Source organism: Actinia tenebrosa, unplaced genomic scaffold (assembly GCF_029948245.1).
Source record: "Actinia tenebrosa isolate PJP-AT-01 unplaced genomic scaffold, QUT_ActTen_1.0 PGA_scaffold5__44_contigs__length_20552954, whole genome shotgun sequence".
NCBI lineage: Eukaryota > Metazoa > Cnidaria > Anthozoa > Actiniaria > Actiniidae > Actinia > Actinia tenebrosa.
In genome coordinates, this window is record NW_028292582.1 from 11,190,290 (window position 1) to 11,206,323 (window position 16,034).

General features: G+C 36.4%; 3 protein-coding genes across 4 annotated transcripts; all 3 read right to left on the reverse strand.

Annotated features, from left to right (window-relative positions):
- Positions 1-2,850: 2,850 nt before the first annotated feature.
- LOC116305279 (uncharacterized) lies at positions 2,851-6,801 on the reverse strand. The gene is made up of 4 exons (XM_031715158.2): positions 6,690-6,801; positions 4,927-5,003; positions 3,441-3,612; positions 2,851-3,260 (listed from the first exon to the last, which is right to left on the reverse strand). Exons 2-4 carry the CDS (start codon positions 4,976-4,978, stop codon positions 3,035-3,037), a joined length of 450 nt encoding a protein of 149 aa, XP_031571018.2. The 5' UTR covers positions 4,979-5,003; positions 6,690-6,801; the 3' UTR covers positions 2,851-3,034.
- Positions 6,802-8,219: 1,418 nt separating this feature from the next.
- LOC116305280 (melanopsin-like) lies at positions 8,220-11,159 on the reverse strand. Its single transcript, XM_031715159.2, has 2 exons — positions 11,036-11,159; positions 8,220-9,803 (listed from the first exon to the last, which is right to left on the reverse strand). Exon 2 carries the CDS (start codon positions 9,775-9,777, stop codon positions 8,848-8,850), a length of 930 nt encoding a protein of 309 aa, XP_031571019.1. The 5' UTR covers positions 9,778-9,803; positions 11,036-11,159; the 3' UTR covers positions 8,220-8,847.
- A 632-nt stretch (positions 11,160-11,791) lies between these two features.
- LOC148906536 (uncharacterized) lies at positions 11,792-15,778 on the reverse strand. 2 transcript variants are annotated; one of them, XM_089038462.1, is made up of 5 exons: positions 15,584-15,778; positions 14,623-14,716; positions 13,146-13,302; positions 12,388-12,620; positions 11,792-12,147 (listed from the first exon to the last, which is right to left on the reverse strand). In XM_089038462.1, the coding sequence occupies exons 2-4, from the start codon at positions 14,693-14,695 to the stop codon at positions 12,401-12,403; spliced, it is 450 nt and encodes a 149-aa protein (XP_088894588.1). In that variant the 5' UTR covers positions 14,696-14,716; positions 15,584-15,778; the 3' UTR covers positions 11,792-12,147; positions 12,388-12,400. The 2 variants fall into 2 exon arrangements, with proteins under 2 accessions (XP_088894588.1, XP_088894587.1); XM_089038461.1 differs by having other exon boundaries at positions 11,792-12,150; positions 15,584-15,773.
- Between the last annotated feature and the right edge of the window lie 256 nt (positions 15,779-16,034).

Genomic DNA, 16,034 nt, shown 5'->3' on the forward strand with positions numbered 1-16,034 from the left:
TTACAATGTCTTTTGGTTTCAGGAATATCAATGAGGTTTTGTAACCCTTGTTTTCAAGGTAACGTACAATCTATAACATCTTTTCTTCAGCATCTCATTATGATGTTGCTTATACCCAAGCTTGACCACAATTCTAACTTGAAGCCTTAACATTTTTTTGACGCTAGTTGCCGTTGCCTAATTATGAAATAGACGCTTTTCAAATTCTTAAATTACCGCTGTGTTCCTTGATTACAGAATCATTTTCTCAATATTCAAAACATCCACAAGTAAGATTAGAATAAAGAATGTAAACTACAACCACTCTGAAACTCCACGGACCTCGACTGGGTCACGTGAGATATTTTACACAAACTCGAGCCTAACCCCGAGCAAAAGAGAACCAAAACTAAAGTATAAATGTACCACATAGTTTTTCTTGCGCATCTGACTTATATTGATTGATTTTTTTTTCGGTAGGAAAAACAATATGTGCGATTTATGCCCTGTGGACGTCTATTCTAATTTTCTAGAAGAGCAAAAAACAAAAGACAAAAAAGAAAATGAGAACTACTTCGATGAAAATAAGAGTGGATATGACAATGAGAATATTACGAAGACTCAAGCGACCAATGGAACAGCGTTTGGCTTGGATGGAAAAGGGAGTAAGAATGGATTGAAGTCTTATGCGAATGGCAAAAAGAAAAAGTTAACACTATGGAGCATTTTAAAGCTAAAAGTGAACAATAAAGGCATCAGCTATAAGGATAAAAACAAAAACAAAAACAAAGGAAAACAGAAAGCGAAAACGAATGGAATGAAAAATAAAAAATTGCCTGATGACGACAACAACGTAAACCAATTTTACAAAAATAAAGCGGCAGCAAAATTGACAAAAAATAAGAAAATCAAGGAAATGGAAAATAATCCGACTGATTTTGTGCCATTACTTGATGAAGACTATGAAGATAGATTCAAACAATATCCAAAATTAATTCCCCCTGGACGTTTCCATGGAAACGATGATAGTAGTGATACCTTAACGAGTCAAAATAAAGAAAATGAAGAAAAGAGTAACAGGCATGATAATGGTTACTATGACGACTCAGCCATTGTCCAAGATGATTTGGTCGATCAAGACGTTATTTATTCGACTCTTCTCAACGACGATGAAGCTATGAAACAAGGGTTGAAATACTTTGACGACAGGAGAGTTGATCATAAGAACACTGCGCATGCTCCATACGATCCGCGTGCTCAGTATAATACGCATGCTCAAAGCGACAAGGGCTTTGTCAACCAGAATAATGCGCTTTTTAAAGAAAACGAACAAATCAATCAGAAAATAAAAGAAATAACCGAAGGCAGCAACATGGATGTGTCAGTGGCCTCTCGTCATAACTGGGAACAAGATGAACGTCTAAATGACCTGGATGCTGAATTCACTGAATATGACAGCGACAAGGACAGTAAAATTGAAGTTTCTAAAGGTATGCTCAGCTATCAGAGTCCAAAGAAAAGCTAATAAAGACTTCGTGGCGCTGCGCCACAAATGTGGGGCTAAATTTTAGGGTGCAAGACGGCGGACTTTATCCCTTAGTTATATCCCACAATCCCATGAGCTCCGAGTTGTTACCAGTCCCTTTTATTTGAATTCGGAAAATCATATATCATTAATATTCTAGAGAAATCCAAATGCATTGATAGGACGAGCCCTAACCTCACGTTCTGCGATTGGTTACTGCAAAGGTTGCTATAACAACGACGGTGCTGTGTCTCAGAATTTCGATATTAGGGAATAATTTGACAATCATTCATCACTTCCTTACTACGACCGAGAAGTAACTTTTTTCCTTTTTTCCTTTCTTATTTACAGAATGCAAAGACTATTCAAGTGACTGTGGTTCTTATGCAACACAAGGCTTTTGTTCCGAGTTTGCACCTCCTACGAGTATCGGGACAGTAAATATCATGTGTCGACAGTCTTGTGGATTGTGTGGCAACCAGAACAGTAACATAATGAGGTAAGGATTAGCAATGATCACGCTTGTAACGCAAGCATTAGCAACATACGCAGACATAAAAGTTTTTTTTTACTGCATATAGATATTTTAGCTAAATATTTTATTATTCTTAACCAGCCCAAGTTCGAACCAAAGGAACAATGTCGAAAGAAAGATAGCCGAAGAACTGGACATTGCGAATGAAGGGACTTCAGACACTGACGTTTTATAGATCGCTTGTTCAGAACATCTAGCCTTGATGAACTTGAGAAATGGTTGCTTTCATTCTATTTTTTAACGCGACAGACTTGTCTTAGATCAGACGCTATATTTGGAATGGTTATAAACCAAAGTTTATCGCAAATGCAAGCATCGAAGTACAGAGAAATTATACAAGCGAAATATGTGTCATAATAGAATAATTCATGCTAGGAAATGTAAATGCCGCGGTAAATGTGAAGCTTAAAACGTATAAACTAGTAGGAAATAGTAGTAATAATAGAGGAAAAACTTACGAAGGTTTGGTGGGTCTTCTGTTGCTTCCATTGCTGGTGATAATTTGCATAGAATGACATTCTAAGTTACGTGCCATGACAATACACTAGGGAATAATTAATGCGTGCTCTAAATAATGTTAAGCACGTTAATCGAAGATATAAGAATAGAATAATCTAAGAATAAGTTACTCTATCAAAGCGACATTAAAAATAAGGAATCACTAGAAATAAAATAAGAAAAGGAGGAAGAAAGGTTGAAAGGAAAGAAGAGGGGAAGAAGAAACTAGGAAAGAAAAAATGAACTAACGAAGATCAAAAATAAAGGAAGAGGAAAGGAAGGAAGGAAGGAAGGGAACGCAAAACAACAATACTTTCACATTACATAACATTACTTTTTTGTTTACTTTAAGGATAAATAATAAGATGGCTCACTCATATCTATGTCTATCCCTCTTTGATAACGATACTCATCCACAAACAAAGCTAATAAATAAATATCGATATACCATTATCATTACTGTCAATAATTCACTCTTTCCATTGATGTGCCATCTGTTATTCAGTCAGGAGGTAGACATAGTTAGCGTTTGCTCCCCCAACACACTCATTTTCATCATCGTTATCACATCGGGTGTAATTCCTGCTGACACAGTGTTGAGAGTAACCCAGTTGTCCGTATGTATCGCATGCTCCTGCCCCAGCCCAGCATTCACCGTAGTACTGAAGGCCAAACATGCTGAAGTTGCGGTTGTGAGCTTCACTGGCACAACGACAGGCAAGGCTGGGGGTTTAATGGATATTAGAGATGGTGAGTGAGATAGGAAGGAAGGTCATGATAGATGGTGAGTGAGATGGGAAGGAAGAATAGATGGATGAAGGGGAGAAAGAAAGGTAACAGTGACCGACCGAGGGAGACAGGAAAGGAAGGAAGGAAGGAAGGAAGGAAGGAAGGAAACCTTACCTATGCAAATACTGGTCCCAGTTTTTCCAGTTAATATACTGTTGAAAGTATGGCGAAGATCTGTCTCTGTCTGTGAAGAGCAACTGAGGTAGACCACGTGAGTAGTACTGGTCTATGTAACATCCCAGTTTGTAGTAATCTACGTCACAAGGAGTTGCTACCTGACCACGTGCTAAAAAAAAGACAGTAGTAAAACTGTTTACACCGAATCAAAACATGGCGACCAATTTGAATAACTATTGTTTTGCACTGACTAGGACGTGTTCACGTGGAAACATAAAAGCGTTCCCCTGGGAAACTTAATTCCTTCTCGTATCAATTAGATTAGACTAGATTCAATTTTTCCTGCCTCCTGTCATGGCTGCCACCACGTGATGGTGCAAAGCCTTTAATAGGGACCATTAACTTTTTATCGGAGAAAAAGCGGGGGTGGTATTGGCTGGAAGCAAAAAAAGTATTTTTAAAAATTAATTTATATTTAAAAACTGCATTAGGAGCCATTAACTATTTCTCAGAGGAGGGAAAGGGGTTGAGTGAAAGAGAAAATGGGGGTCTCGAAATTTGAGTGGCACTGAAAAGACAGGTCTTTGGAAACCCTCTAAAATGTAGGGAACGAACAAATGATCCCAAAAGAATTGAGCATACTATGGGTGGTAGAAAAATTAGGCATTTTTATAATTTTCTCACCCAATCCCAACTGAACCAATCCCCAGATAAACAGTGAACAGTCTTTTGATAATGACTGCATGCTTTACAGCTCAGTTAAGTCTTCAGTAAAAACGTGCATACGGAATTTATGACTCAGCTGACCATCAGCTGCTGATAAACAGGAAAACACAGTTTGAATAAACTTTTAATTCCTGCTTAAAGTTTGTAATGATTCATTCAAATCTTAATAAAAAACTTGTTTGCGAAGTCATGGCTCAACCGAGTAACCATGTGCGTCTTATTAACTTGAAAAAACACTGCTTTCAAACTGTGTTAATGCTTGCCTTTGATTGCAAAAAGGTCTCTAGTAAATACGTGCATGCAAAATTCATGGATCAGCTGACCATATGCACCTGATTGATCGGAAAAACACAGCTTTCAAATTGTATGCTAGCTTTATTACTAAAGTCTGTAAAAACGTGTTTGCGAAATCCATGACTCTAACTCCATTAGGCTGCATTCATAATGTATGGCAGAGGGAGGGCGGGGCGGAGGGGGGGGGGGGCAGGTAAAAATTGATGCGGGATCGGGAAAATTATGGTAGGAAAAAGAGGGAGTGATGGGTAAATTTTTATCAGTAAAATGGGGGGATGCACAATTGTTGGAAGAAGGGGGGATCGTATTTTTTTGCATCACTTTAAGGGGGTGTTGAGATTATTCTGGACGATTTCAAATTTTCACCTTCCCCCCCCCCCCTCTGCCATACATTATGAACGCAGCCTTAGTAACTGTTGCTATGTCGTTCCATAACTTCAATAATTTAGTTAAAATAGCTTACTATTTTCCATAGAAACAAATAAGCCAAGAATCGCAAGAATCGCAGAAAGCATATTGGTCAACTCAGTAGACACGATCCTGTAAAATAAAGCATGGATATTATTAGGATAATATAAATAAAATAAAGTGTATCAAATCTGTTTAATTACTACTCTTTAATTTATTATATAATTTAAGATGTCATTAGGATAATATTATTAAATCTAAGTGTATTAATAATATAAATAATGATTACTCTTTCATTTTTTCGAGAGATTTTTTCGTATATCCCGTCCTATTCTTAACTGGATATCTTAACAGCAACCAACGTGTTCTTGACGAGAATAATAATACAAAAACATCAGTTATTCTGGGCTATTCCTGGACTGATCTTGGAATGACCTAGGCTTATTCACCTTTGGATCGATCCGACAACTTAGTTTGAAATAGGTGTGTAATTAATCTTTTTATTCCGACACTTATAAAATAAACAATCTGGCTTAAAAGATTTGACGAGAAGCAGCGGAAAGAAACTAATGGAACAGAACTCTTTAACAGATTACGACCAACTTCATTGTGTGTGTGTGTGGGGGGGGGTTTTTTTTCGTTTTTTTTTTTTTTTTTTTTTTTTTTTTTTGTTGTTGTTGTTGATATTTTTCCCCCTTAAAGAGGTAGTCTTTTCTCTCGTGAGATTCAACGGTTTTTCTCCTGTTTCTCTGATCATCCAAGATGTTGTTTCAAGGTTCGTTAAATTTCCAGGAGACCCCTCCCACGGAGGATTTCATCTGTGTGTTAGCCATACCCTGACTTATAAATATCAACCCAGAGGTTTTTAAGAAGTCGATAAAATATGACTTAAATTGCCAAACAATCCTTAATTAAATATTAGTAATATCTCTTAAAATTGTATTCCTATGAATCATTTATTTGGCGAAAAATCTAAAAGCGCTTCAGCGTAACCAAATTGTCAGGCGACAAGATTAATGCGGACGTATTCGTATACTGGCAATTAAAAGCTACAAGTTCTATTCTGAAAAGAGAGCTAAAATATTTATGCTCCATAGGTCCTGATGAATAATTATATTATATTAGATATGAGACATATGTTTGTTCAAAAGATAACAAAAAAACACTTTTAAATCGAAATTTAAAGGAAGAAAAAAACAGTCATCGTGTCAGAAAGTAGTATAGGATATTAAACCTTTCTGATTTTCAGCTTTCTACCTTTTTATCTCCTATTTTTCCCGTAATATTAAGTGCCAAACTTAAAACAATTATTTTTTTTCATATATCCTGTTTTCCATCCTGGTTTTATAAAAGCTAAGAATCCTAGTTATTTATAGCTGCTTAATTGATATGATTTTCCTACGCGGCCCGGGAAGTAGTTATATTTTTCCAAATAGTTTTCGAGATTTGCAGCCATCGATAACGCCACCGTTCAAATCAAAACACTTATTCTTACAACTAAAAAATTCATCACTAGTTACAAAGCGTAAATACGAAACAATACTAGGTAAAGCTACTTGTTCTGACGGGGAAAAAATATTGCCGAACCGCTCAGTTTTGTATCAGTTAGTAGACTGAGTTGCTTGTTCATTGTCTCCTGACTGTCCTACGAAGGTTTTTCTCCGAGTTCCGTTCAGTTCTTCCGCCCTCCTTAAAATCCATCTTCTAAATTCTACTTCGAACTATCGGCTGCCTTATCGAATGGGTTGCAAAACTTGTTAGGCATTAAGAGCTGTCCATCAGGAGTGGTAAATCTCGTTCGATGGTAAACGATCCTACCTTTCGCCTTTGATCTTGTAAGACAATTACACGCCGTTAGTTTCAAGAGCAATATCCTTTTTAAAAAAAAAAAGTTTTTTCGTAAAATAGAAACTTCTCTTATCAGTGAGATAATTTTGTAAAGTCATTGTTCAATACAACTGATTACCATGACAATAAATGGCTTTGCCAAACATCTTGATTCTTAAATAAACATTAATTTCGTAAAAGCCGTTGCATCGAATATTAAGTTGTTTTTATTATTGTAGTATACTTATTCGCAACTCTCAAGCTATTTTCATGGTCTAATTGATTTAAAGAAAAAACGGTTTTTACTTTAAGTCCATCAGTTTTGCCACCATTTTTGCACGCATTAATAGATGTTTTGCATCATTTTGACCGCTGAAACATTACGGGTTTTCTTAACAACTTTCTTTTCGAGTCACTCACTTAATGTCAGCAATATTTATTCAGTATTTGATTTTTCCAGAACCTTTCTGATATAATATTAAAAAAAAAAACACGAATAAGAAAATCATTATCAGATTTGGGTGAACAAATTAATTATAAATACGGGAATATTCGACACCATTTAATCAGTTAGCTGTCACTTTTTTTTTTTTTTTTTTTTTTCACCTTTTTTTTTTTTTTTTTTCACCTTCTTTTTTTTTTGTCTCGTCTTTGTATTATTTTTTTTGTTGCTATTATTTATCCTAATTCATCCTGTATTTGGTTAAATGAAAGTTTCCAGAGGGTCCTGAAAGGGGAAGAGGAGAGAAAGAGCTGCCAATCCCATTTCCCACCCAAATTGTTTTACAAATTTCACTTCCCAGCGTCTAAATCTCAAATTCTTTTCTTTAAACATTTACTCGCACACACGGTTATGTCAGCTCTCAAAAACCTTTTTTGGATGCTCTAAAAATCTATCAGTTTTCTCTGTAATCACAGAGTGGGACAATCACGAACGGAACCCTCAGATCCATGCTAGGTGAAAGCCCTAGATATAATTGGAATTTAGAAGTTGGTTTTTGCGGAGGGAGGAAAACCGGAGAACCCGGAGAAAAACCCTCGAAGCACAGGAGAGAACCAACAAACAACTTAACTCACATACGACACCGAGCACGGCGGGGCTCGAACTCGGGTCGCATTGGTGAGAGACGACGCATTAGCAGTGCTTCTCTTTCATCACTGATCCAAACAGACTCATTTTCACTGTCGATAGTTTAATGATAATAAATACTTATCAATCTAAATATATTGATTGAATTAATAATAACTCTTGCACACTAAACTCAGTACAAATCACGTTACTTGATAATATCAAACTTAATAAAAATATACATTTAAAAAAAGATAAATCGTTCTTTTTTTTTTTTTTTTTTTTGAAACACTTGTCTACTATAACGGGTTGTTTCAGGATTCACTGAGAATAGAATAAAAGATTTTCAGAATTTTCAGAATTAACTTACACAAAGTTAATAAACTAATTTAATTTAATCTAATCTAATCTAAGTGATAAAAATACTATTACAAATTCAAAGGTAAGTCAGCTTTAAACAAAGAAATCACTTAACGATATACGCCTATTTCAAAAAAACCTTGTCGGTCTGACATCTGAAATGGGCGATCTCAAGCTAAACAGATTTTTTGTGCTTTTATGTTTTGTGGCTGAAATACGAAACAAATCACGATTTTAAATTAAAGGCAATATTCCTATAATAATAATAATTCCTAATAACTTATATTCCATTCTAAAAGGAAACTATGTTGATCGGCTGTGAATATTTTGAATTTATAGCTTGTTACTCGTTCACAGATTTCAGATCTCCAACCGAGGTTTTTGAAATAGGTGTACCCAATATGAATCACTAAACTGATTAGCGATGACGAGTTTATTTAAATAGTTTGAGAAAGTCAAACAAAAAATATGTGCAGTTTCTATATTCTGAATCCGAATTGGAATATATATTTAACCACGGTAAAATACATCAGTCAATCACGGCTAAAAATATATAATATAAATGCTAACTAAATACAGATATATAATATACATGCTTTAGATACTGCTTTACATGTAGGCCGTGGGAAATAGGTTAGCCTTGCCCTTCGCAGTAACTTGAACGAGGATATTTGGCTTTTATTGCGCTGGTCGTCAAGTCGTCGCCAAATACCTATACTCTTAATTATTGGAAGACTGCAATGGTGCTATCTGATTTTTGGGGAACATATTCGTCAAAGCAACGCGGAATTTCTTGAACATAAAGAAATAAATGACAGGATTACAGCAAGTGGAAGTCTTCGCAAACAACGCAGGTAGGGTACCAAGTACGGGAGCAACGCTCTTGGAAGACAAGCTCGAATACAAGGAAACAATGGCGTAGGGGAACCACGCAACTAAAAACGCAACTAACATTACGAAAGACATCTTCACCGTCTTAATTTTGGCTTGAATAGTTTCTTGGGTTGGCTGCGCTAAAGGTCCCCATCTTTTAGCAGCATCTGTGGCCATCTTGCCTATTTCTTTATGAATAAGGACATAGCAAAGCGTCGAGAGTGTAACCGGAAAAAAGAAAAAGAAAACAAACAACGAAATGGTGTACGCCTTATCGCTTGGCACTTTAGAGTTCCAGGTAATTGAACAGCCCGAGTAACCAGGTTCAGGACCAAAGGAAGACCAACCAAGAAGAGGAAAAAGACTCCAGAGAAGCGAGAACAACCATAGACCAATAATCACAGCTATAATTTTTCTTTCTGATATTAATTGGGTGCTGGGCATTTTTATGGTATAGCATTTTTCAACAGATAGTGCAACAAGGTGGATCATAGAAGTTAGCCCGAGTACGGTCGAAGAGAATGCAAAGTACTGACAAACCGATGGATGCAATGTCCACCAGTGTTTAGCATTCGCGTATGCAGCAATGGGAGCAACGAAAACGGACCTTAGCCAATCGGAAAAAGCCATGCTTAGTAGAAGATAATTGGAAGATGTTAACAGGGCGCGGTTGGTAAGAAAGGTGATAATTACGCAACCGTTCAGTAGGAAAGATGTAACAGAGATTAAACCCATCCAAGCGCTGATCCAATGGTAGAAATGCAGTGGAAAAGGCATTTTTCCTGTTGAAATCCAAGTTGAGCCTTTAAAAGACAATAACAAAATAAAAGGATGGTTTGTAAATTGATCTTTCTAGCTTGGGCGTGATAGAATGTTTGCACCATCACGTGATGGCAGCCACTCTGATTTACGCACAAGAAAGAATTCAGTTTCCCAGTTTCCCAGTTTCCCAGTTTCCCAGTTTCCCAGTTTCCCAGTTTTTCAATTTTTCAGAAAAGCCCTAAAGATAGAGGAACAACTCGAAAACAATATGCGGGAGGATTTCCCATAACTTTTGATATACTTTTGATGTACTTGTATACACCTAATAGAAAAAACGTTGTCGGATTCAAAAAAAGGTTATAACATCAAAGCTAAGTTATGCTAATTTCATGCGTATTGCAGTTTTCCCTTCCTGTGCACATTTCATATATCACGGTTTTGGCATGTTGTTAATCTAGGTCGACCGCCTTTACTCTACTGTGCATTTTTACATGTCTATATGCAAATATAATACACATTTCGGAGTACCCAAAATCCTTTTCGGTCTTAGCCTCGATGATAGGACCTTCTCGAACCCGACTACGTTTTTTCAATTAGGTGTATATGCACAATAGGGTCAAGGTTGATTCAAATTCCACCGAGAAAGGTTCTATGAAATTTATTTCCTTTCTTAGTTGCTCGGTCGCATTCAAATTTCCTTTCCTTTTTTCGCCCTGCTTGTATAATGATAGGATACATTTTTTGTCAATATTTTTTTAAAACCTACGGGCTTTATCAAGATGACAAAGAAGAGCATTAAGGGTAGGAGAGATAAAAGAGCACTTTAACGGAAGAGCAAAAAGACGTTTGAATAAAAATAGAGAAAAAAATGCAGAAGAAAAACCACGAGAGAAATATTCTCTTAAAAGCTGTTATTAAAAAGAACTAAATGTTATGGCAAAATAAATTAATACGACTTCATACCTTTTCCATGATAAAACTGCAATTTCGAAATCAAGTCATAACGAAAAAATTAAATAGCTTCAGAAGTCAAAACAAAGTTATTAAGTTTTGATTAACGTCCACTCCACTGAGGTCGATGTGGTTTTGAGCTAATTGAAATTCATTTTTCAGTTTACTTGTCTTTTAAAAACGCTAGCCTTACGTTTTCACTCCACTGAGTTCGATGTGGTTTTGAGCTAGTTACGTACAATTCCTTATCAGTTTTAGTTCTCTGGAAAATGATAGCTGTATGTACGATAATAAATATAAGCGTATATTTATGAAATTTTACCTCTAGTTGTCAACCGTTTTTGGCTCTCGAAGCTCTTCCTTCTTTCTCTTCTAGATGCCTTTCCATGCGTCAATGTAGTCTACTAACGTGCGACTGGTACTTTATAAACATCTTAGTACTCAAGAGGTGTATTGAACCACGATTAAGGCCATTTTAAAGTCATACGTATAGTTAATGACGATTGTTTAGAAAATGTTTATTAAAGGCCTGGTTTTAAGGCAGACGCATAATTAATGGTTATTTTTAGAAGATATTTAGATAGAAGCATTTCTTTAGGAAATATAAGGAGGTAAAAATAATCAGATTAAAGTCAAGTGCCGAAATTGAAGAAGTCATTCGCATAGGAAACGGTTCTACGTGAAGATTTATAGACCCGAATAAACATATTAAATAAAATAGAAAAATTGAAAATACTGAGATGGGATGGGATGGGATGGGATGGGATGGGATGGTGTAGGGTAGGGTAGGGTAGGGTAGGGTAGGGAAGGGTAGGTTAGGGTAGGGTAGGGTAGGGTAGGGTAGGGTAGGGTAGGGTGGGGTGGGGTGGGGTGGGGTGGGGTAGGGTAGGGCAGGGTAGGGTAGGGCAGGGTAGGGATAGGATAGGGTAGGGTAGGATAGGGTAGGGTAGGGTAGGGAAGGGTAGGTTAGGGAAGGGTAGGGTAGGGTAGGGTAGGGTAGGGTAGGGTGGGGTAGGGTAGGGTAGGGTGGGGTAGGGTAGGATAGGATAGGATAGGAAATACAAACAAGACAGTAGTCAGTGCGCTAATTGGACATTTATTTCTTTATTTAATATTCACATACATATAATGAGCGAATACAACGATAGAACTTTCCAGAAGTGATCACGAGGAAACAATAGTTTTAAGTAGAAGCTGTACCTTGATGAAATAAAGTAATGCATAAAGACATCAAGTTTAACATCCACTTGAAGCCATGGTTTCTTGGGTACGGTGAATTTTAGGCCAGACTAGAGCAGATTCTGACAATTGCTCATGCTTCCTGTCAGCTGCCATCACGTAATGGTGCAAAGCCTCTGTAGCATTTCTAAAGATTCTATCCTACTTGAATCAAAGTTGTACGAAGTAACTAAATCTCCTGATTGCAAATCATTCCTACTGCGGGAAAAAAAGAGAAATGTTATATACGTTAATCATGATATTTATTAAGCTGATTAAGACCAAGCCATATAATCCTCTCTGGTTGATATCACATGACGGGCAAGGTCATCGTAGGCTGATAATAAGATTAATTCATTATGGCAGTCCCATCCATCCCATCACTTTATCAGTTGAATTAAGTGTTATCATCTATCAATCAAGTTGACTGATTTTTATTCAGTTTTATAACATTACCTTTGATTACATATTATATTCTATAAACATAGTTAGCATTTCCCAGTCCAACACACTCTGAGGGGCTCTCATTATCACAGGCTATTTGATCCTTATCAACACATCTGTTACTATTGCCATATTTACTGTACTTGGACGAGGCGCTTTTTGCACTATAACACACTCCATAGAACTGCAGACCAAAATGTGTGTATCCTTTGGCCTTGGCAGCAATGGCACAACGACAGGCAAGCCTGGAAATGATTCAAATAGATGTTACTGAGTTTTGTTTGCAAGGTTTTATGGTCTCCACTAGCCTCCTACTTAGCCGCTATTAGTGCCGTCACGCAACGCTCACTCCCCTAAGTAGTGCTCCTTAGGGGAGTGAGCGTTGCGTGACGACACTAATAGCGGCTACGTAGGAGACTAGGTTTCCACCTATAAAGTTCATAAACGAAGCTTATCTACCGAAGCCGTAAATTAACTTCCGTAACCTTTAATGAACTGATAAATGTATTGTCTATAGACAAAATAATTTACTCCCAAAGTATTGAACATATTACTCTCAAATTTTCAGTAGTTACTAAATAAGACATTCTCTTTCGATTTCAGGAGTCGGTTTAATTGTAGATTGAAAAATTTTTATGCTATCGAGGAAAAACGTAAATAAAAATCAACCTATTGCAGATAATACACATCATATCAAGTTTCAGCCAATCAGAAGTGAGAAGTGTAATAATAATGATTATGTTGAGTTATGGAATATTGGTTGGAGTTACCTATTTAGATAGCCTCCGTAGTTGCTCCAATCGATCAACTCGCCGCCATATTTGGGGCACTGTTCACAGCGATCCTGAAATAGCAATTCTTCAAGTGCTTCGTGACCCCTTACGTCGCGATAGCAACCGGTTTTAAAGTGTGGCACTTTGCATGTATCTGTTGATAGATCAAAGAGGCGATAAGATTAGACTAACACAGGCGAAGTTAAAAAAAAGGCAGACACTGAGGCCCTGTCCACACGTATCCGGAAATGTTTCGTATCCGCATTTTTTTTTTTTTTTTTTTTTTTTTGCGGACACGGGTTGCGTCCACACGTGCCCGGAAATTTTTTTATCCGTATCCTGAATTTTCGAAAACGGTCTCCAGAGTGGAAATTTTCGAATACGCTCCGAATACGGATACGCGTGGACGGTCGTATCCGCAAATTTTCGAATACGTGGACGTAAACACGATTTTGCGCATGCTCAACAAGCAAAAAACTATCCGTTAAAGGGACTAGGCACTAGCGTGCATCAGGGTGGATCAAGAAATTTCCGGATATGTGTGGACAGTGAAAACGATTCGAAAGCGACACGAAAACGATTCGAATACACTGCGTGTGGACGCGAACATTTTCGTATCCGCAAAAAAAAATTTGCGGAAACAAAAATTTCCGGATACGTGTGGACGGGGCCTGAGAAGAGGTTTGTTTCTTGGTGGAGTGCATTCCTTCCGAGAGAATAAAAGGAAGAATGCGCATGCGCACTAGATATTTATATTCAACTGCTGAGAAGGCTGTTTTCTTCAGTGAATTATTTGAATTGGCTAATTCAATATAAATAAGCGGAACCATACTTCCAGTGACGTCCAATGATGAAGCTTCGTATGGTAGCGTATGTAGCGTAGCAGTTGGTATGGCTATACACCTATTTCAGAAATCGTTGTCGCACCAAATGCCTCAAGCAACAAGCCAAGACCGCAGAGAACGCCGGTACTTTTAGCTGTAATTAGTTTATTCATGGTGCATTTTCATTTATTGACTTCACAAATTGTTCCAAGCAAGGCTGCTTGAGATGATAATTAGTGGAGAGCTACAGCCACTTGCATGAACCAAGAATAAGTCAATTATAATTAAAAGTACCGACGTTCTCTGGAGCCTTGGCTTGTTACTTGAGGCTCTTGGTGCGACAACGATTTTCGAAATAGGTGTATATCCATAAAATCTCCTTTCCATGTGGGACGCGTTTTGACTACAGAATATTTTTTTCATTTTCTGAACTTAGCACGGTCATTCGCAAATCAACAGCGAAACAAAACCTTTTTTGGACAATAAAATTGATAACTCTTTCGAACTGGTACACTAAAATATTGAAAACTAGATTTTTTTAACAAAAAGAAAGCAAGAAACAAACACAATTCAATGATGACGCTAAAGGCTTGCTCCGAATACAAACAGAAAGCTATGTTTGACAAATATTACAAGAATTGATTACTTACTCTGACCAAGAATCGCTTGAAGCTGGAGAAAGTAGAATAATATCAATGATATTGAAACTTTACAAGCCTTCATATTCCTTGAAAATTACTAAACCTTAAAAAAAAGAAAGAAAGAAAAAAAGAAGAAAAAAAGAAAAAAAAAAAAAAAAAAAAGAAAAGAAAAGAAAAAGAAAAAAAAAGAGAGAGAAGTGGTTTACTAAAGAAAACATTATGAGGAAATTTGATTATATAAAATTACGACATTCATTACTTCTTAAAATTGTTCAAAGCATGAAACTAAAGATATATATACAAAAGTAGACGACGTTTCAACGCCATTATCAAGCCAAAATTGGAATGATTATGAAAATATATAAAATCTAAATAGAAATATAGAAATATGAGGAAAGTCTGCAAGATTCGGTTTTTTAAACAAGTTTTACAACCAAAAGTTTTATGTAAACAAAGCTGTCTTTAATTTAAAACTTGTGTTGGCAGATTGTAACTTGTTTGAATCTTAAAAACTAAAAGACAAAGTAATATTTTTTGTTGTAAATCTAGATCTTTTAGTTTAATTTTTGATGTTCTTTTCCTTTGAAGGGGATTTCAATTCTATTTACATCTTATTATTTTAAATTTTCAGTTTTTAACAATCGTTTTTACAATAGCAAATCGAAATCTTTCACTTTATCAGTCGTTCTTTTGTCACACACGTTTTGCAATACATGAAATATATTTTTTACATTACAAGAACAAAGAAGCTTTTAGAAAAAGAAAGAAGTCTAAATCAAAAAATCTTCAATAAAAAAAAACAGTACAAAGAGATGTTGACACTTATTCTTTCGTTTAAAGCATCTTTTTTGTTACGAAAATAACTTAATTAACTTTTCCCTTATAGCACAGAAAAGGTTTCCTTTTGCATTTGTGGAGTCCAAAACTTTTTTCGTACTAAATCTACAAGTAGCGGAATATAATTACTTACCTAGAATGGTGAACGAAGAAAGAGGGCGCTTAGAAGCTCTTGAAGTATGACCAACTACTAAGAGCTCGAGCCTTGAATGTCTTTTATACCTTGTCTTGGGACGAGTCTGTATGCTTAACATTACAAGCCGTTACACAAACGGAGGTGTAGGTAAGTACTTTGCATTGACATCTACTTCCGCATCGTGATTAGGCGAAAAAAATAAAACGAACGACTTGGATGATAACATTAGATAAGGATGAGTTTATTAAATTGTGGCAAACATTAACTGTACAACTTTATCTTGGGGGAACTCTTCAATATATCATCCAACATAACGGTCATAATTTGCGCATGTCAAGTGACGTCACAGCCGCCATCTTAGCATAATATAACAAACGATCTTTCTCTCCTTTTCTTTGATATCCGCCTTAAGGCAATATCTTATTTTAAGTCTTCTGGGAATCATTTC